The 22,358-nt window shown below is 46.0% G+C and overlaps 1 protein-coding gene across 1 annotated transcript in view; it reads right to left on the bottom strand.

Moving 5' to 3' along the window:
• EIF2B3 (eukaryotic translation initiation factor 2B subunit gamma) overlaps positions 1–22,358 on the bottom strand; it is a 30,474-nt gene extending 8,116 nt beyond the window's left edge. The window contains exons 1-10 of the mRNA XM_033915875.1: positions 22,203–22,358; positions 21,957–22,113; positions 19,257–19,396; positions 8,942–9,098; positions 8,606–8,717; positions 5,505–5,594; positions 5,007–5,131; positions 2,911–3,101; positions 2,578–2,655; positions 1,232–1,380 (exon numbers count right to left, since the gene is read on the bottom strand). Coding sequence (XP_033771766.1) covers positions 1,232–1,380; positions 2,578–2,655; positions 2,911–3,101; positions 5,007–5,131; positions 5,505–5,594; positions 8,606–8,717; positions 8,942–9,098; positions 19,257–19,396; positions 21,957–22,113; positions 22,203–22,259 — 1,256 coding nt within the window. The 5' untranslated portion in view covers positions 22,260–22,358. The remainder of the gene's footprint in view (positions 1–1,231; positions 1,381–2,577; positions 2,656–2,910; positions 3,102–5,006; positions 5,132–5,504; positions 5,595–8,605; positions 8,718–8,941; positions 9,099–19,256; positions 19,397–21,956; positions 22,114–22,202) is intronic.

Consider the following 22,358-nt stretch of genomic DNA (forward strand, 5'->3'; position numbering starts at 1 on the left):
AGAAAATGGCGAAGTTCCCGCCAAAAATGCTCCCTCCATGGCCTGTAGCGGCTGAGAAGGCTGAACAGTCCCAGCCGCTAAAACAGGCAAGTCGGCATCAGCTGTCAAAAAATCAGCTGAGAGGGAATCCTTCGGTGAATCCCTCCGTGGGCGGTTGGGGAAGACCGGGCTTCCCCACTGCTCCCAGCCGACTCGCGAGGCACCATCGGCGGGGAGCTCTGGGCGCCTGCAGCCGCTGCCGACGGAGCTCCATCACATCACCGGGCCAAACTACCGAGTTCAGTCCGGCCGCGAGTGCCTCGCGGCTGGACCTAATTGTGTCCCCCTCCCCCGGAGAAGGGCACAATTGCTCCATACGCGACCTAGCTAGAAAAAAGTGCCGGTTAGATGAAAAAATACAGTAAAATACAGTTTTCTTAAAGGGAAACAACCCTTCAGACCGGCACTACCTCAGGATTTTTTTTTTTTTTTACAGAACAGACTCCACAGGCTCTCGAAGCAATATGCCTCGCTTGATTTAGGGGGCAAGGCTTACTGCTGAAGCTCCTCTAAAAAAATGTGGGGAGGTGGAGGAAGTGGGGGGAGGGACCCCGCTCGAGACCTGCCGGGTTTGACACCCCCGAGGTCGGACGGACCCCCAAACAGGGCCCGCCCAAGCTCTGTCCGGCCAAAAACAGGGATTATAAACCCCCTAAACAAATTCCAACAGCCCTACCAAGGGAGATGGGTACAGATCACTCAACACCTGCTGGAGACTGAAAGAAGACTGAGGGAAATAGAGAAGGGGGGATAGGATATACTGTCCCACAGTTTTGTTTTCAGTCTCCACCTGCTGGTCATGATTGGATATATACCCATTCGTAAAGTTAACCTCTACTGGTCTGGAGAGTGCTAAAGAAGCTGGAATGCTCTTTCGGAGTTTGTTATAGGGGAAACACCCTCTAGGGATTCAAGACGAAGTTAGACAAGTTCCTGCTGAACCAGAACATACGCAGGTAGGGCTGGTCTCAGTTAGGGCGCTGGTCTTTGACCAGAGGGCCGCCGTGTGAGCGGACTGCTGGGTATGATGGACCACTGGTCTGACCCAGCAGCGGCAATTCTTATGTTCTAAATTGACAGGGCAGATTGGAAGGACATTTCCTAGGTCCAGATCTGAGTTTCCATTGTCCAGAATAACAGCTGATATTTTTCATCCTCTCTCTTTAGTCAGTTTACTCTGAGCCCCACATACCCTTCCTCTATGATCACCGAGTTCATGATGACACACTTGGTGATTTTCACGTTCTCCTTTAAGACGCAAGTTGACCCAATGACAGATGCACTGATGGAGGTTTTCTCTCCCACCTGCGTGGACGCACCAATAACCGAGTCTGATCCGACCTGTAGAGGAGGAGAGCAAGCTCAGTCAGTCAAAAGCTCAAACACCTATTCAGGGATTTCTCTTCCCCGAGAGGAACACTATTAGCACCATGGCTATAAGGCTCTCACTCCTCAACAACATCCCATATTTCCCTCAGCATGGCCTCTCCCCTCACAAAGTAACCTAATGAAAGCAGATAAAGACCTGAACGGTCCGTCCATCCAGTCATGGTTAAATTGTCTTTTCTTTAATATTTCTGGGCAATAGACCCTAGCAGTCCGCCCGGTCCTGCCATCGAAGCCCACCCCAGCCTATCACTGGAGCTTCTATCAAAAGCAAGTACTGGTCTTAGTTTTATACCCTTTATTTTCTAATTAGAGATCCTCTGTGTTCATCCTGTCACCATCTCCCTCTCTACAACTTCAATTCAGGCCTTTTAGCTGGCTCTTCTCAGGAAGCCATTAGGACGGTATTTCTCCTTACTTTTCCCCAGCCCAGGAAACTACATTTTTCTCTTATTATGGACAGTCTGTTTTCCTAATGTGGCTTTTTGCTGAGGTATACTGTCCATTGCCGAACTGGATTCTCGCTGCCTTTCCACTAACCCAAAGGCCAGGGGTGCTAGGGTTTTTGGTGAGCAATACGCATAGCTTCTGCCAACCCGAGGAAAAGGTGGAGTCATGATTCAGGATCCAAATTCCTGTAAAGTCTCATTAACTAATTCATCCCCCGTCATCAAAAGACACATCCTAGCCTTTGATGTCCACTAGTCTTGAATCATTCTAACAGAACAAGCTATTGCTCAGCTAATGACATCACAGTTCTGTTCCAAATTGGGTTCTATATGTTCAATGATGTCATCAATGCACTGCATCTATTTCCTGTTTTAGAGGCCATTTTCAGACCCCTCAATCCCCAAGGCGTTTGTAGGTCTGTGATATTAATTTTCTACCTATGAAACTATAAGCCAATGTTCAAAAGGAAGTCTCTGTTCAGTTTCTTTGTAAGCTTCTGCCTGGCAGAGAAGGACATGCAGAGTCTGTGGGAAGTCACTGCCCTTTTATCCTCACTCCTGTGCGATATTTTCAAAGGTGCTGTCTCATTTACCTGTGGAGAATCCCTCTAAAAATCACCTCCTTACAGACTGACATTTGATAGAGCAGTTTACCATAGCAGCAACACAGTGGTCTAAGAAAGGTTCTGTGACCTCTACTCACCAAGTTTCTGTCTGTTATCTGAGCAGAAGGGTGAAGCAGTGGCTCCTCCGGACACAAGACACTCAGCAGTTTTGGAACCTGAAGAAAATGAGGACAGTTGTCATGTTCCTGCTGTACACGTGAGGATCCACCTCACTAACCTTCTCCAGTCCGAGGTAGTGACTGACTCTACTCAGTGCAATGTACAATAATTGCTCGGAGGTTCTCCAGGAAAGTGAAACCTCCTGCTCTCCTCTGCTGTGGACCTTTCTTTGATACTCCGGCCTATATGGTATCATATTCATCACACCCAAAAGAAGTAGCTGAGTGGGGTTGAGACTTGGGTCTCCTCACCTGCCTGTTAGCCTCAATATACATGGCCAGTGTGTTCACACGGTAGCAGACTCCCTCCTCCAGAATGTGGACATAGCAGCGCAGCTTTCCCCCGTGATACGCCTCACTCATATCCCCCCGGTGATCGTTCCAGCAAGACTTGGCCTGAACCTCTGTCAACAGCTGGTCCTTCTTCAGGTAACTGTGAATATCTGCAGAAACAACTTTAATGAATTCAGGTGCTCTGAACAAGCCAAATTATAAGAACAGTCGAAAAAAGCTGAGACCCTAAACGCAGCCGGAAGTTATGCTCTGCTATTTATTTGCCTAGATTAAGGAACTTAACTTAATTGTCTAGTGCTGGAAATCAGGGCTAAGCTCTTAACAATTGTCCTGCCTTAAATCTGGCACTGCAGACTCCTAAACTTATGGGCCTAGTGAATCTAAGAGCATAAATGACACCTTTGCTATGGTTGGCAGGTAGCCCTAGTATTCTCCCGGGGGTCTTTTTTAATAACGTCCCACTGTGAGGCATCTCTCCGCCTCATGCTCACGCTCCCTCCCACCGATGATCCAGCATCTCCAAGGTCCTCTCAAACTTTTAAAACTTCTCTTCACACACCGTGCTCACTGCCAGCCCCCGAGTCTTCCCTCAGATGTAATTTCTGTTTCTAAGAAGGCAGCGTTGCATCGGAAGAAAAGCTCTGCGGCTGGACATGAGTAGCATGTATGAATCACTGCTCGCTGCCACTGACCTCCAGAAGCAAAGTAAAGTTTTAAAAGGTACCGAGGGGGGGGAGGCACTGTGGAACAAATAGGGCCAAAGGACATATGGTTAAAGAGACTAGACTTATGTAGTAAGATGTGTTTGGTGGCTCGCAAGGGCATCTTACAATATTGGACCTCATGTGCCTCTCTCCCCCCTCCCAACTTCTAACACTGGCATGTTGAACACCACCTGGCATTTTGGGAAGTGAAGGATGCCAAGGGATCCCGGAAGGGCAAGTATTTCATGAAGATGTGGGACCTGTATCTACAGATCTTGCACCAGAGAGGTTGCAGCCTTTTGCTGAATGAGTTGTGAATGTACGGAAGGGGGAACAGTACAGTAGGATGGGCAGACAGCCAGGGTGGGAGGGGACAGGGGACGTGTCCGGTGTAATGTCTCTGATAATGTTGCCTTTGTTGAAGAAGGTGGGGAGGTCATTGGACATTTCAGCAATATTGGAACAATCAGATAGAGAGTTGGCGGTTCCAGCTACTCTCTTGTTGTCTGTGGCTTTGGCTCCAGACAAGGATTGGATATTAAAACTTTTCTTTAAAAAATAGGTCTAAAAGACTTCCTGGGGCAACATATTCAGATTTTCCCTGATGTCTCCAGAGAGACTCAAAAAAGAAGGAAAGAATTTTTAATTTTAAAACCTGGAGTGACTCAAATAGGGGGTATTTTTTTCTTGAGATATCCATGTAAATGGTGTAGTGAGATAATTTATCATTGAAATATATATTTACAGAGCCATCTCAATTGATTAGTTTTCTCTCAATGAAACGTCTTGAAAAAGGAATAACAACGTAATAACGCCTAAGTGAAATTAGCTCCCTGCACTTCAGTTAGACAAGGATTTTTCTTGCTTAATTAATTTGAAGTATATAAGTTCTGCTCTTAATAATGGATCCAATAATATTGAGGACTAGTGTGAGAACAGCTAGTTTGGTATTTCCTTGTAGCAATATTAAGTTTGGAATTATAGTTTAATATGTAGTTTGATCTCACTTTTCTGTACAAGATGTATATGCTTGGTAATATTGTAAAATGTTATAAATAAAATAATAAAAAAAGGGGAACGCATAGGGTTGAGGATGAGACATGCTGACCTGATTAAGATGCACAGATGGGGGAGGGGAGGGGACTTATTAATAAAAGGAAACGACTGTTGCTATACTGATAATGATATGTCATCAATACAGCTGTTTTAAACATAAAAGGTACAGGAGGGGTGGTTTGAGAGATTTTTGTTTTCCTAGAAAGAAGACGTTTAACAATCCCGATGGCTCTTCACACATCTCCAAGAGGACTTGCACTCACCACCTATGGCATCAGATCATTTTACACCAACCTAAAGATGTAGTGTCCTTTTGGCTTTTCTCCTTGTCTTCTTGGTCCTGTTCTGAAAAAGCAGGAGCAGAGAACTGTTTCCTGATGAGGTATGGAATAAGTTCACTCCGGAGAGAGGTGATTGACCTAAGAGAAAGACAGCGAGGAGTTTAGTCTCACTGGTCACTGAAAGGTAAAAGGAGAGATGACTGAGGAAGAAATGGAAGACCTGCCAAACCTCAAGCTACAGTAAGCCTATGCTTGGGGAGGTCGATTTGTAAGACCCTATCTATGGATGAGAAGGGCTCAGCTTTGGCACTTGAAGGGGTCAGAGAGGAGGACTTTTGCTTCCTTGCAGGTAGGCTTCAGTCTTACAGCAGAAAGCTGGACTTAAAGCTCTCAGGGGAAGGGATTATTTGGGTGTGCTATAGTGAAATATTTATTTTGCTCAGAAAAGAGGGAAGTTATCATTCTGCTAGCTGGTCCCAGCCCACTTCATGTCTCTGTCTCCCTTTCTTACTTGTTTTCTACCAAGAAGTCCACAACAGATTTCCGGAGGCAGTAAAGATGTGCATCCAGTAGGCTGGTCTTGACATGGATTCTCGGGTGTCTGAGGAAGAGAAAACATTGAGTGGCGAGTGTCAACAACAAAACCGATACAGTCTGGTTTTCAGAAAAGCTCAAGAAACATTTTGCATAAACCCACCAATCACGGAAATCGCCTGAGCAAGCCTGTAACAGAAAGGGATTCGATCAGTCCTGCAAACCATGACTGCCGTGCACAGCACTTTACAAAGCAGAGCAGTGATTCAGGTAAAGAGTAATCTGCCCCACACCATTTGCAAACTCAGCTACAGACTCCACAGATACTCACCTTCTGTGAATCAAAAGGCTTTAACATATCACTTTTCCACATAGTCCCCACGCAAATCGTTCAACTGGCTTCTGTATTTTCAGTTGCTCCCAAAGCCAGGTGAGTACCACTTCCTTCATTTCCTCATACTTTGTCTTTTGCTCTCCTGGTCACAATGACAATTATCTCAATTGTCTCATCGCCGGTGACAATTCTCTCCGGAATACGTGGATCTTCTTCATACTGTCTCAGGAACTTGGTCGCAACCTCCACATGCTGGTTGCTTCTGCAGATTACTGCCGCTCAATTCAATCTGGCCTACTGAATTGATTTTTCGATCCGATCCAATTCGATTCACTTTTCGGCAATTCTTTTTTAAAACAGCCTGGCGGGTTCATTTTTGTAGCCTCTTCATCCACCCCCACCCCACGCTGGTGCTGTGGTGTAAACAAAACAAAAAAGACTTTTCCTCTCTCTGTTAGGTCCTAGATCACGCTCACTAACACCAGCTCTAGCAGGATACACATTTCAAATCTGGCATATTGTAATCACAAAATAGAAAATACAATTATTTTTTTCTACCTTTTGTTGTCAGGTCATTTTATTAGTCAAATCATGTTGGTCCCAGGTTCTGATTTCTGTTTGTCTTCTGTTAACTTGCTCACCAGGTTCTCCCGCCCATTTGACATTTTCTTTTTTTCCCCATGCTCACCATTCATTTTTCATCTCTGTAACTTCCCTTCCACTGCCATATCCAACATTTCTGGGGGGTTTCCCTACTGTCTCCCATCTCTCTCCGTGACTTGATTCCTGGGTCAAACCTCTCTATTCTCCTCCATGCAGCATCTCTCCCTTCCTACCCTCCATCGTGCCAGCCACCACCAGTCACTCTACCCATCACTAGACTTCTGGGTCTTCTGGCTGCTTCCAGTGCCATTACCATTCTCTCTGCTGGTCGCCACCGGTCCCACCACCAGTCAAGAACCTCTGGTTCTTCTAGCTGCTTCTGTACCATTACCAATCTCTCTGCTGGTCGCCACTGCTCCCTCTGCCAGTCACTCACCAGTCACCATCAGGCAGGATACCACCATTGCACTAGTCCCCACAGACCTTCCTGTCACCGGTCACCCAAAGCAACAATACCATTAGCACACTGGTCCCTCCTGAACTCTCCGGTCGCTCAGATAATTAGGCTTACCAAGGTTTAGATTTTTGCCAGCATTCCTCCTCTTGATGGTTGCCTGAGCTCCAGAAGGAGCTCTACTTTTTCAAGTTCTTTGTTCTGGGTGTCTTGTTTTCTAATACCTTTTCCATTCAGGGTGAGTAGAGAGCTCCTACGCATCCATACGCAAATTAGCTCCTTCTTCAGATACTGTGCCTTCCCTCTGCTGGCTGGTGACGGGACATACACCCCATCACACCAGGGTTGCACCAGGGCATCCAGGCCTTTGCTTCCTGGCTCGTGTCTTTGACTGAAGAACTGAACCGCTTTCTTACTGGCTGCCGATGCCATTAGATCCAATGTTGAGCACCCCCTGTTCAAAGGACTGTCTCAAAAGGAAATTAGATGTCTGCAAATCATACAGAATGCCTCAATCAAACTCATTACGAAAGCCAAAAAATATGATCACGTCACTCCCCTACTTGAGAAAGCTCATTGGCTTCCTGTTGCTCCCTGCATTATGTATAAACTATGCCTCCTTACTTTTAAATCTCTGGTATTTAAAACCCCAGCCTTTATTTATAGGGTTTTAATTCCATATACATCACCTAGACTCTTGAGGTCAAGTGACCAAAATTTGTTGGTCATCCCTTCTCTTAAAGTTATTAACACGTGGCGGCAGACTATTTTTTCTGTTATGGCTCTCCAATCCTGGAATTCTCTTCCAATTCATCTGAGAGATGAAAAGAATCTTGAAAAATTTAAGAGCAAACTAGTCTTTTTCAAGATGCATTCAATGTTTAATTAAACTGCTTTTGGCTCTTAATCCATTTTAACTACTTTGATTGTTTTTTATTCCCCTTCTTATTGTTTTTAACCTTAATTGTTCTACTTTTATAACTGGATTGTATTTCATCCCGAGTTTTCCCTATGTTTTTATTAATGTATGTGTAATTTAATTTATTATTATGTATTAGTAGTTATGAAACTTGTCGTTTATGTTTGTAATTTTATTTACTACAATGTATTAGTAGTTATAGTACATCTCTTTTATGTTTGTCTTCCTATATTTTGTAATTTTATCACTTTGTACATCGCTTAGAATTCGGAATAAGCGATTAATCAAATGTTATAATAAACTTGATAAACTTGAAACTTGACCATGCAAGTGAAGGCTTCCCGAGACAGAGACCACTCCCCGGAATTCCACTTGCATATTGTCCACTCCTGCCACAGGTGCTATCAAAAGTGCCAGAAGATGGACCTCCGCCCATCAAAACAACATGTGGGCTTCCAAGCGTAGAGCAGTGCTTTTGGTGCCCCGCTGACGATTGACATAGGCTATGACTGTTGCTTGTCTGTGAAAACTCTTACCACTTTGCTCTGCAGCGCCTGACGGATGGCTCAAAGTTCCAGGCAGTTGATCCGCAGTTCCCACAATCCTACACTGCTCTCAAAGTTGTATAAGAATAATGCAAGATGACAAGCACGGTGCAGCAAAGAAAGACAAGAGCCCCAGTTTACAGCTGCAATAAACTCTGCAGTTTTGCAGAATCCTCCCCCCTTACCTTACCATCTAAACAAAGCATTCCAAGGTGAAACTTACTTCTGCAAGATTGATTTCTTCACCACAAGCTCATTATCCAGGTCTGCTTCATTGGCCATGAAGAGAAGCCTTTTTCCTGTGACATCCACCCCAATGAAATCACGCTGCTCCACTAAACAGGAGAGAAGGGCTTCAGTCACAATCATGCACTGCTTTCCTGCAATCCTGTCACACCAAGACGCAGCTGCAGCACTGCAAGAAAGAAGAGCCTCAGGCAGATGCTTTCCTGCAGTTTTTTTGGTTTTTTTAATTAATTGAAACACGGCTGAGCACAATTTCACTCCATTTTATGCCACTGAATGGATAATATCAGATTCTACAACTTGGTTCCTTTACCTGGCTTTTTTCCCTTGTGTCCTGGCACAGGCTCCGTGGACTCATTTGCTTTCCACATCAACATAGACAGCGTGGCACTGTGGGCACGGAACAGATCCACCACTTTATGTAAGGCAGCATCTGTGATCAGATCACAACTCAACACCAATACATCACCCTGTAGAAAGAAGATACACAGAATATTGAGACAGAAGGGAAATGGCCACATCGGGCTGGACTGCGATCAGTAGATTCAGTTCAGATTCAGAGCTTAACTTAATCTGTATCTACAGCACCAGCACTCACCTGCCCTTCACTGCCTAAACTATAAATGGATAACTGCATAAAGACCCATATCTTTGCCAAACATCGGTATCAAAATATTTGTTATGATTTTGGCCAATAAGCTACAGAAAGTTATTGAAGGGCTTGTAAATCCTAATCAGTTGGGATTTAGCTAACCTAATCTTCAATTTCTGAGTCACTCTATGCCTTTCTAGGTTCAAGGCGACTTACAAATCAAGAAGGCTACATTACATTTAGGAATTACAATGAAATATAAAGTAAGCAGTATACTATGAAGTAGATACCAGAGATACGAGAGATAAAGTAATCATTCAATAGAGGGAAACATTGAGCTGTCGTTAGAATTACAATACAGCAGTTTGAAGTACAATACAGTTGAGTCAGATACAAGTACATTGCTGCGACGATGTTATGTAGAGTTTGGAGAGGGAGCTCTTGTGGTTTCTGGAAGGGTGAAATGCCATGTAGGTTGCTGTGGAAGAGTAGACTTGTTAAGTATCAAAAAGGAAAGTCTTCAGTTTCTTTTGAAATCTGGGGTACTTAGGTTCTGTCTTGATTGTTGGAAGATTATTCCAAGTCTTGAGGCGAGGTAGATGAGTAGCGAGTTAAATATGTGCTTGTATTTCAACCTTTGGGAGAGGGAAGGATCAATTGAAATGTTTTAAGTTTTCTCACTAATATTGACAAGGAGTTGATGAAAAGGATTATAAGTCATTCTGCAGAGTTTGCATTTAGAATGTGGAACATTACACATGATAGGTGTTGCAAGTATTAATAGGTAGCCAGTGCAATCTATTGTAATAAGGTAAGATGGAATCGTATTTCTTTTCAGTCTGAATATTAGACTTATTGCAGTATTTTGTATCAGTTGCAGTTTGTGCGTGAGGGTAGAGTAAATGCCAGCATAAAGAAAGTTACAGTACTCTAGTTGGAATAGCACAAGTATCTTGCCAGTGTGGCAAAGTGATGGTCATGGAAGAAGGATCTGATTAGTCTTAGTTGTCTCATACTATAGAATTTTTTTCCCATAGGTTGGAGATTTGAGGTTCATAAGATAGGGTAGAGTTGAATATAACTCCGAGGACCTTAGAGGTTTTGTCTATATTTAGAGAGGTCCCTGAGGATAGTTTATTAGTTGCAGGGAACATAAATTGTTGAATGTTATTTGGTGTTCTCAAAAGACCTGCCACGAGAAGATGAACCAGATCTGCGTACCATGGGCGCCTGGGTCAATCCGGACACACCAGGATCACATGGTCTGCATGCCGAGCAATGTGAAAAACTCTGACTACCAGTGGCCATGGAGGAAAGACATACAGCATGCCGTCCGTTCGCCAAGGCTGCACCAGAGCATCCACACCCTCGACCTGGTAATCCCTATGCCAACTGAAGAATCTTGGCGCTTTGGCATTGACACTCGTCACCATGAGGTCCATGACCTGCCGGCACCAGGCCTGAGCAATCAACTCAAAGGCTTCCAGGCTGAGACACCACTCTCCAGGATCCACTTGGATGTCCACTTGGATGTTGTCCACTCCCACTATGTGAGAAGTTGAGATGTCCAGAAGATGAGTTTCTGTCCACTCCATGAGAAGAGGCGTCTCCTGCTCTACTAGATGACTCTTGGTTTCCCCTCCCCTGACGATTGATGTAAGCCACCGCCGTAGCATTGTTCAAGAGAACTGGATCCGACTTGCCCTTCAGCAACGCCTGGAAAGCAAGTAATGTCAACCAAATGGCTCTGATCTCCAGAACATTGATCGACCAGGATGCCTCCACCGGAGACCAGCAGCCCTGAGCCGAGCGACCAAAACATTGAACTCCCCAACTGAGGAAACTGGCATTCGTGAGAAGCACCATCCACTGGGGCTGATCGAGACTCACTTCCTGAACTAGATTAAGAACATAAGAATAGCCTTACTGGGTCAGACCAATGGTCCGTCAAACCCAGTAGCCCGTTCTCACAGTGACCAATCCAGGTCACTAGTACCTGGCCAAAACCCAAGAAAAAATTTGTCCCCGTGTCATTCTCTAGCCCAGAGTCACAAGAAGCTACAGCAAGAATCAAACCCAGTTCTCCTGACTCTCAGACTTCTGCACTATCCACTAGGCTACTCCTTCACAAGTTTTAAGATTGGAAGACTGGAGTCACCAGCGCAGGCTGCAACAAACTAATCCCCGAAGCAGGACAGGAGAGTCCAGATCGTGAATCTGGCAAACACCGCCAAAGTAGCGCATACTGAAGAAGCATGTGAGCCCGAGCCCACCGGACCACTTCCAAGGAGGCTGACATGGACCCCAAGACCTGCAGAAATTCTTGTGCCAGTGCACATCAGCAATCCATCAACGAGCAAATCTGCATCTTAGAAACATAGAAACATAGAAAAAGACGGCAGATAAGGGCCGCGGCCCATCTAGTCTGCCCACCCCAATGACCCTCCCCTATTTAACTCTGTGCAGAGATCCCATGTGATGATCCCATTTCTTCTTAAAATCAGGCACGCTGCTTGCCTCGATCACCTGAAGTGGAAGTCTATTCCAGCTATCAACCACTCTTTCGGTGAAAAAGTATTTCCTGGTGTCGCCGTGTAACTTCCCCCCCTGATTTTCCATGAATGTCCTCTTGTCACCGTCGGACCTTTGAAAAAAAAGAAATCCTCTTCTACCTCGATACGGCCCGTGAGGTACTTGAACGTCTCGATCATATCTCCCCTCTCTCTGCGTTCCTCGAGTGAGTATAGCCGCAATTTATCCAGCCGTTCCTCGTACGGGAGATCCCTGAGTCCCGAGACCATCCGGGTGGCCATTCGCTGGACTGACTCAAGCCTCAGCACATCCTTGTGGTAATGAGGCCTCCAGAATTGCACGCAATATTCCAGATGGGGCCTCACCATGGATCTACAACGGCATAATGACTTCAGGCTTACGGCTGACGAAACTCCTACGTATACATCCTATGATCTGCCTAGCCTTAGATGAAGCCCGCTCCACTTGATTGGCAGTCTTCATGTCTTCACTGATGATCACCCCTAAGTCCCGTTCTGCAACAGTCCTTGCTAGGATCTCGCCATTTAGGGTGTAAGTCTCGCATGGATTTTGACTGCCGAGGTGCATGGCTTTGCATTTCTTGGCATTGAAACTCAGTTGCCAGGTCCTTGACCATTGCTCCAATAGGAGTAGGTCGTGTTTCATATTGTTCGTTGTGCTCTTGCTTGTTATATTACATAGTTTGGCATCATCGGCGAATAATGTTATTTTACCGCGAAGCCCCTCAGCTAAGTCCCTTATAAAGATATTGAAAAGGATCGGGCCTAAGACCGAGCCCTGTGGCACTCCGCTGATCACTGCCGTCGTTATGGAGGTGGTGCCGTTCACCACCACCCTCTGAAGCCTACCACTAAGCCAGTCCCCAACCCATTTTGTCAAAGTGTCACCTAATCCTATAGAACTCATTTTGCACAACAACCTGCGGTGTGGGACACTATCAAACGCTTTGCTGAAGTCCAAGTATACAATGTCCAAGGACTCTCCAACATTGAGCTTCCCCGTCACCCAGTCAAAGAAGCTGATCAAGTTGGATTGGCAGGATTTCCCCTTGGTAAATCCATGTTGACGGGGATCCCGTAGATTCTCCTCATCCAGGATCTTATCTAATTGGTGTTTAATTAGGGTTTCCATTAGTTTGCTCACTATAGATGTGAGACTCACTGGTCTGTAGTTCTCAGCCTCTGTCCTGCAACCTTTTTTGTGGAGTAGAATGACGTTAGCCGATTTCCAGTCCAACGGGACTCTACCTGTACTAAGGGAGAGATTGAAGAGTGTGGATAGTGGTTCCGCCAGGACGTCCCTTAACTCCCTGAGCACCCTGGGGTGTAGATTGTCTGGCCCCATTGCTTTGTTAACCTTGAGTCTAGACAGCTCACAGTAGACACTGCTTGTTGTAAACTTGAAATTACTAAACGGGTCTCCTGAGGCGCCGGAACCCGGCGCCTCACGGGTGAAGACTGAACAGAAGTATTCGTTTAACAATTCAGCTTTTTCTGAGTCTGCTTCTACATAGTTCCTGTCTGGTTTCCTAAGGCGTACTATCCCGCTTGTGCTGCGGTTTCTGTCGCTAATATACCTGAAGAAGGATTTATCGCCCTTCTTGATGTTCTTTGCTAAAGTTTCCTCCATTCGGAATTTGGCCTCTCTAACCGCTGTTTTGACAGCTCTTGCCCTAGCCAAATAGACTTCTCTAGAGTCCTGAGATCCTGTATGTTTGTAGGAGATGAACGCTTTTTTCTTCTCTTTTATGAGGTTCGAGATCTCCGCAGAGAACCATTGTGGCTTATTGTTCCTGCGCCGTTTACTCACTGATTTTATATAGCGATTGGTCGCCTCCAGAATGATAGCTTTCAGAGTCGACCACAATTCCTCTACGTTATCTGTTCCTGCTCGGTTTTGTAGTGCTTGATTGATGAAATCCCCCATACCCTCAAAGTTGGCGTTCTTGAAGCTAAGGACCCTGGTTAATGTGTTAGTTTTGGCGAAACCCTTCCTGAGTTTGAACCATATCATGTTGTGGTCGCTGGAGGCCAACTTGTCGCCCACTGAGACCTCAGTGACACTTTCGCCATTGGTAAGCAATAGGTCCAGTATTGCCTGTTCCCTTGTTGGCTCCAATACCAGTTGCCTCAGTTTAGCTCCCTTCATAGAGTTCAATAGTCTCCTGCTGCTGCTGGATGCAGAGGAAAGTGTGTTCCAATCCACATCAGGCATATTGAAGTCTCCTAACAACACTGTATCCCCACGTAAGGTGATATTCTCTATGTCACCGATTAATTCTATATCTATGTCATCCTGTTGCCTTGGGGGTCTGTATACTATGCCAAGATACAGGCATTTGTCATTCCCCCTGGCCAAATTTACCCAAAGGGATTCCCCTGTGTACCTGATATCTGTGATTCTGGTGACTTTGATATCATCCTCATCTGCAATTTGCACACCCTAGCCTCCAGAAGGAAAACTCTCCCCAACCTGGTGTCGAAAGAACGCCAACATATTCCAAGCCCTGAAACAGAATTAACTAGCTTTTGGACAGGTTGATCACCCAGTCCAGGGACTGCAGAACCCAGGAGTTCTCCTGCAATAACTTTGCTTGAATCAACCAGTGCGCAAGGCCACCACTACCATAATCTTGGTGAAGGTGCGTGGTGCCGTAGCTAGGCCAAAGGGAAGCGTACAAAACTGATAATGCTCTCCTAAAATTGCAAAGCGAAGGAATCACTTGTTGGGATGCCCGAATGGGAACAAGCAGATAGTCCTCTGTCAGATCAAGAGAAGTCAGAAATTCCCCAGATTGGACAGCAAGAATTACGGACTTCAGGGTTTCAATACAAAAAGACGGAGCCCAGAATGCTCTGTTGACATCCTTGCAATCCAAAATGGGCCAAAAAGACCCCTCTTTCTTGGGCACCACGAAGTAAATATATCTGCCAGTGCAAATCTCCTAAGGAGGCACTGGGACTATCGCTTTGAGGGCCAGCAACCTGAGCAGTGACTGCCGAAAAGCCCTCTTCTTCCAAGTTGCCTGACAAGGAGAGGAGAGGAAACGTGAAATCTCCAGAGCATAACTATCCCGAATAATTTATAGGACTCACTGATCCGTTGTGATCTCAGCCCATCCCTGGTAAAACTCACACAACTGGGCTCCAACTGAGACCAGGGGAAAGACCTGCAGCAAGTCATTGGGCTAGACAGGTGGCTGAGGAGCCTGTGGAGGAGTTGCGACGCCCCCCCACCGGACTGCATGCATTGAAAGAAACATCCTCTGGAAGGAAAAGAGGTCATACCCCAACCAGGGCGGTACCTATGAAAGTCACTGAAATGTCCCCGGGCAGAACCACCTCACGAAGCCTGGCAAAGATGGTCTTCCTGCAACCAAGGTACCTTAAAGTCACTCAAGGCTTGAACCAGTTTATCTAACTCCTCCTTGAAGTGGGGAGTGTGGTGCAGTGGTTAGAGCTATAGCCTCAGCACCTTGGGGTTGTGGGTTCAAATCCTACACTGCTCCTTGTGACCCTGGGCAAGTCACTTAATCCCCCAGTGCCCCAGATACATTAGATAGAGTGTGAGAGAAAAATGTTTGAGTACCTGAATAATTTGTAATCCGCATAGAATTGTAGGAAATGCAGAATATAAATAAATAAATAAATAAAGGAGCCCCGAAAGGGAAATTTTATGAGCTTAGCCTTAGATGCCATATCCATCGTCCAACCCCGAAGCCACAGGGTATGGCAGGCCACTACACCGAGAGCCATAGACTTGGCTGAGGCACACAACAGATCATACATGGCATCAGAGAGATAAGCTCCCAGCTCAATCTTATCAACTACTAAGTACTTGTGGTCAAGAACTCTCTCAGACCACTGGAAATAAGCCCGTACAACCAAACCGCCACAAATCGCCGCCTGGACAGCTAGGGTAGCCACATCAAAACTTTGTTTAAGTAGAGTCTTCATTTTATGGCCCTGAGGGTTTCTCAGGGCCCAGCTGCCTTCCACTGGCATGGTATGTCTGCACACAATAGCCGAGACCACCGCATCGATCACAGAGAGATTTAAAGGTATCTCTATCACCATCAGGAATAGGGTAGAGTCTGGCCATGGACCACGTCAAGTGAAAGGGCGCATCTGGAACTTTCAACAGAACATGTACTACATCCTGAATATCCTGATGGATAGGGAAAGAGCGGGATGCTGATCAAATCCCTGAAGACACCTGAAGAATGAGCTCCTGCAACTCCTCCCGATGAAAAATGCATACAACAGCCAACTGGTGCCTCTGAAAAGTCTACATCCAAAACATCAGGCCCCCCTAATGGATCTGGAAGGTCCTCCCCAAGATCTAAGTTTTCATCCTAAAAAAACAGATCGGCCAGAAATGAATCCTTGAGCCAAGACACCTGCAGCTGTTTGAACGATGGCTAAGGGGACTGGACAGAGGCAGCCACAGTAGGAGACTGAACGGGGTGGCCTTGGAAGGTAATCCCCCCCCCAGAAGACCCTGAGACCCCCCAGGACAGAAGCAGAACCCCCAGATGCCTGTAAATAAGCCTTGCATATGGCTAACATAAAATCAGGGCAAAAAAAAAACCCTGGCAGCAAGCCAGAAATCACAGCAGGAGCAGAAGACACATTTAAGGCTGTTCCTGTTGTTCCAAGAGGAGGAAGGTCACCTGAGGCTGTGGGCAAAATGGACGCGCTTCCTGACAAAACCAAGGGAAGGGTCGTCGACAAACTGTCACCTGAAATAATACGTGACACCGAGGCCAAACTCGACCCTGACGCTACATAAAAAACGCTACAGTGGTAAGGGAAGCCCCAGCCTCTCTAGTGATCCGCAACACCAAATCTGCTAGACCACCGGCAGATGAGGAAACCCTGGTGTGGGTGGCAGGACAAGCCCGGGTGTCACCACCACCTCCCGCCGACAAGCGGTGTGCGCGCAAAGGGGAGCCTGACACGCCGACAGCCAAATCTGGGTCTCTCTCGAGGCGGCTGGAACATTTCATGCACCCTCCAGCCGCATCCAGCGCTCAGCGCCCACATAAAACACACTTGTTCTGCTTTTTTAAAGTGCTTATAATAAATGTGCCAAAACCTCATGCACAACAATGCCGTACAAAAATGGTGGCCTCAGGACCACTGTAAGCTCCTTTTATTTCTTATATCTTTTTTTTTTTTAACTTCTTACACCTCACCAGCTGTATCAAGAGAGCAGACCCCACTGGCACTCTAAACTGTAGTCTGTGCCTAACAGATGGCCAGATGTACAGTTGAGGCTCCTTTAAATTCAGAAAACCTGGGGAGGTGGAGGGAGGGACTGACCCTTCTGAATGTGGCACCCCCCAAGGTCAGTAGGACCCCCGAAAGGGTCCCCCAAGTTCTATCCAGACAGCAAAATGGACAAGAAAGATTCACTAAACCAGATCCAACAGACCCAAATCAAACCTCAGCACAGACTGCACAAACTTACCACGCCACCTGCTGGAGGCTGAGAAAAGACTGATTGTAATAGGGACTGCACAGCCCACTTGTACTGAAGCCAAAAGTTAGTATCTCAGTCTCCACCTGCTGGCAGAGGAGCGTGAACCCATCTGTTTCTGTGCCGGTCTGGAGGGACGATAAAGAATGTCTAATTTATACGAAGTCTACCTGGTCTGGATGAACTATACCAGGCAGCAGTGAGGCCAACTGATAAGCTAAGATCTTGGCCATTAACTTGAGTTCAAAGTTTACCAAATGTTAGACCAATTAGGCAGTGCTAAGCGTGATTCTATAATGGGTGCCTAACTCATAAAATCGCGCTTAGCACCCACCCAACTAGGCAGAGCTGATTTTTTAGGTCCCATATCTAGAATCATGCCCTAACTGGCTAACACAGGGATATCACATGAGCCCTTAGGGCCAGATTCTTCAAATGATGCTTACACAAAAGCAGTGCCAATCACATATCTGTTTGAAGAATCGCAGGCACCGGAAATGTAGGCCAGGGTTTTAAAGATTTACATTTCTGGCACCTACCTTTCAAGGGAATTGCGTCTTCAGAGGCATTAACCACACCTACAGCGGTACAAGGTGCCTCCTTTGCTGGAACAAAGGCACCTTCATTTTTTTTAGCTGTGTTTTAATTGGCACAGTCATTTACTGCGCTGATTGAACCAATTAAAACAAGATCTTCTGAAACTTTCAAAAAATAAACAGACAGTTAATATCCAGAAAGGGCGGCGCTCTGGCTTCATCTGCTGCATCTAAAGGAAAGAAAATTAACAGGTAAAAACATAATTTTTCCTTCCTTAAAACAGCAGCAGATGAATCCAGAGACTAGTGGGATGTAGCAAAGCAATCCTCAATCTGGGTGGGAAGCGAACGCCCCTCCGCAATGACCTAAGCACCAAAAGCAGTCTCTGCACGCACTGCCACGTCCAACCGGTAATGCTTAGAAAAGGTATTCTTAGAAGACCAAGTAGCCGCATGACAAATCTCCTCCAAGGAAAGACCACTGGACTCAGCCCAAGAAGTAGCCATTGCTCTGGTTGAATGGGCATGAAGTTCTTCCGGCAACTGCTTCCCTGCCATCAAGTAAGCAGAAGCAATGGTCTTCTTGACCCACTGAGCAATGGAAGCTTTGAACGCTGCCATACCTTTGTCGTGTCCCGCGAAAAACCCAAACAGGTGATTTGAACGTCAAAAGTCATTAGTAACCTGCAAATCCCGCACACAGCACTGCTAACCAGATGGAAATAAATACTCAAAAGTATGCTTACCCAACCTTGACACCATTTAGAGAATTTGCTGCTTACTGACTAAAAATTGGGTGGTTGATAAGTGCTCATATAGTAATTTCTAAAAATGGTCACACAGGAATGGCCTAGTAGCATAGAAAAAATAATAATAATAACTGACGACTGGACAATCAGCGAAGTACAAAATACAAATAGCAAAAGTACAATATATTTCTTAAGGATAATCAGAGTAGAATTATTGCAATTATTAAAGAATTATTACATTTTGTAATTTCTATTTAGGAAATAAACCTATCAAATAGTACAGTTTTAATTTTTTTCCAAACAGCACCGTAGGTCAACCTGGCTCCACTAATGTAATTACCAAACCAGGACTGCCGTTTACTTGCTTGAAACCTAAAAGTCCTATCCAAAAAGGACCTATATCTACAACCAGCAATTTTTGAATAGGCAAAAAAATTACAATTTTTGGATAGAAAATAGGCCATTTTATGGATGCGGTAAAAATAGCCTTAGCGCACAGGAAAGAGTCACGTAAGGCCGTGCAAGCTTAGTAAAAGGATCCTTTGGCTAATTTCTCTGCAACTGAACTGGGACATCTTTTGCTGAAATGAATTGTTTCTTGTTTCTCTCTGCCTGACTTAGAAACGCAGGAAGCCATCATCGAGGAAAGGGCCTCTCTCCCACTGCCATATTATCGCTTGCAAGAGGGGAAGACTGACAAGAAAGCATGAGCGTTACCTTGATCTTCTGATGAATATGGCGCAGAGAGTCAGCTGTCCCCATGTCTGCATCATCCGCAATGCAAACGATGTCCAGTTTCAGCTTCCTGTCTGGGTTCAGCAGTTTCTGCACCTCTTTCGTGGTAACCACAATGACTTCTGCAGAGGGGATGAGAGGGAACCTAGCAATCACTGCTACATACCTATCTCCCACGCATAAAGGTGCAACACTTCCTTCCCCAGAGATTTCCTGATTTTCACGGCACACTGCACATGTGCATACCCTATCTCCAAGACTGAGAGGAGAGAGCAGAAAGCACAAAAGGAATAAAAATATTCATTAAGCAGAAATAATGCATCTGACCATAAACAAGACCCCCAGCTCCCAGGATGCAAACATAGAAACATGATGGCAGATAAAGGCCAAATGACCTATCTAGTCTGACCATCTGTAATAACTGGCGACTACATAATAATAAAATTAAAGGTTCTTGGGTTTCTCGTGCTTCTAGAAAGCTTTCTAGCTTGGCGGACTAAAAAAAAAACAAAACACCCTTGAAATTTAATTATACACTTCATCAGGAAATTCTGCCTCCACTTAAGACTATACCAGAATGCAAAGACAAAAATGGTTAAGGGGCTGGAGGAGTTGCCGTACAGCAAGAGATTAGAGAAACTGGGCCTCTTCTCTCTTGAAAAGAGGAGACTGAGAGGGGACATGATCGAAACATTCAAGATAGTGAAGGGAATTGACTTAGTAGAGAAAGAGAGATTGTTCACCCTCTCCAAGGTAGAGAGAACGAGAGGGCACTCTCTAAAGTTGAAAGGGGATAAATTCTGTACAAACGTAAGGAAGTTCTTCTTCAACCAGAGAGTGGTAGAAAACTGGAACGCTCTTCCGGAGGCTGTTATAGGGGAAAACACCCTCCAGGGATTCAAGACAAAGTTAGTCAAGTTCATGCTGAACTAAAACGTACGCAGGTAAGGCTAGTAGTCTCAGTTAGGGTGCTGGTCTTTGACTGCTGGGCACGATGGACCACTGGTCTGACCCAGCAGCGGCAATTCTTATGTTCTTATGCTCTTTTTATCCTAAATGACTCTTGAAAGATCAGGGCTTAGCAAAATCTTTTCATCAAGAAAGAACATTTCTGCTTCTAAAAAAGCTTTCAGACCAGCTCTAGCACAAAATAACTCAAATAACCACCTCCAGAATTGTGACCAAATTTTTGGCTTCTGCCTCCGGACCACACTGGGCTCTTTCTCTCTCAGGGAGAGGGAAGGATGGACAGATGCAGAAGCAGGACAGATGCTGGAGTCCATTGGTCATGTCTGTCCTACAGGAAGAGGAGATGCAAATGTGAAGAGCCTTAGCCAATAGGGAGAGGCGGAGATAGTGGATGCTGCGGATGGGCCATTTGGCCTTTATCTGCCATCATGTTTCTCTAACCATAAAGCTCTGTGACCTCACAATGCAGGTGTAAAGAGCCTTAGCCAATAGGAAGAGGAGATGCAAATGTTAAGAGCCTTAGCCAATAGGGAGAGGAGGAGATAGTGGATGCTGCGGATGGGCCATTTGGCCTTTATCTGCCATCATGTTTCTATAACCATAAAGCTCTATGACCTCACAATGCAGGTGTAAAGAGCCTTAGCCTATAGGAAGAGGAAATGCAAATGTGAAGAGCCTTAGCCAATAGGGAGAGGAGGAGATAGTGGATGCTGTGGATGGGCCATTTGGCCTTTATCTGCCATCATGTTTCTCTAACCATAAAGCTCTGTGACCTCACAATGCAGGTGTAAAGAGCCTTAGCCAATAGGGAGAGGAGATGCAAATGTGAAGAGCCTTAGCCAATAGGAAGAGGAGGAGATAGTGGATGCTGCGGATGGGCCATTTGGCCTTTATCTGCCATCATGTTTCTATAACCATAAAGCTCTATGACCTCACAATGCAGGTGTAAAGAGCCTTAGCCTATAGGAAGAGGAAATGCAAATGTGAAGAGCCTTAGCCAATAGGGAGAGGAGGAGATAGTGGATGCTGTGGATGGGCCATTTGGCCTTTATCTGCCATCATGTTTCTCTAACCATAAAGCTCTGTGACCTCACAATGCAGGTGTAAAGAGCCTTAGCCAATAGGGAGAGGAGATGCAAATGTGAAGAGCCTTAGCCAATAGGAAGAGGAGGAGATAGTGGATGCTGTGGATGGACCATTTGGCCTTTATCTGCCATCATGTTTCTATAACCATAAAGCTCTGTGACCTCACAATGCAGGTGTAAAGAGCCTTAGCCAATAGGAAGAGGAGATGCAAATGTGAAGAGCCTTAGCCAATAGGGAGAGGAGGAGATAGTGGATGCTGTGGATGGGCCATTTGGCCTTTATCTGCCATCATGTTTCTATAACCATAAAGCTCTGTGACCTCACAATGCAGGTGTAAAGAGCCTTAGCCTATAGGAAGAGGAGATGCAAATGTTAAGAGCCTTAGCCAATAGGGAGAGGAGGAGATAGTGGATGCTGTGGATGGGCCATTTGGCCTTTATCTGCCATCATGTTTCTATAACCATAAAGCTCTGTGACCTCACAATGCAGGTGTAAAGAGCCTTAGCCAATAGGAAGAGGAGATGCAAATGTGAAGAGCCTTAGCCAATAGGGAGAGGCGTAGATAGTGGATTGGCTACTTGTGGTGGGGCTGTGCAGGCGCCTCCTGGCGCGTGACCACCTACCTACCTTCGAAGCCCTCCCTCTCCAGCAGGTTCAGCAGGTACCAGATGAGGGGTTTGTTGGCCACGGGCAGGAGGGCTTTGGCGGTCCCGCAGCTCAGCTCCGTCATGCGGGAGCCTCCGCCCACCGCCATCACCACCGCCTGCAGCTCCGTGGGGGCGACCTGCGGGCGACAGAGGCTGAGCGTCAGCGAACAGCGGCTCTCCCCCCACCCCCGAGATTGCTTTTCTCTCCCCCCTCCGTCCCTCTCACCATGGTGCCGAAGTAGCCGGAGCAGCGCCTTGCCCGCGCTTCCGCCTTGGTGCGCATGAGCAATGCAGAGCTACGGCAGCCGCCGAGGTCCAAACGAGTGCGGAGCGCGACTGGAGACAGGGCAGCGCCCCCACCCCCGCGTCTTCTGAGTCACAA

The sequence above is a fragment of the Geotrypetes seraphini genome, chromosome 12, assembly GCF_902459505.1.
Source record: "Geotrypetes seraphini chromosome 12, aGeoSer1.1, whole genome shotgun sequence".
Classification (NCBI taxonomy): domain Eukaryota; kingdom Metazoa; phylum Chordata; class Amphibia; order Gymnophiona; family Dermophiidae; genus Geotrypetes; species Geotrypetes seraphini.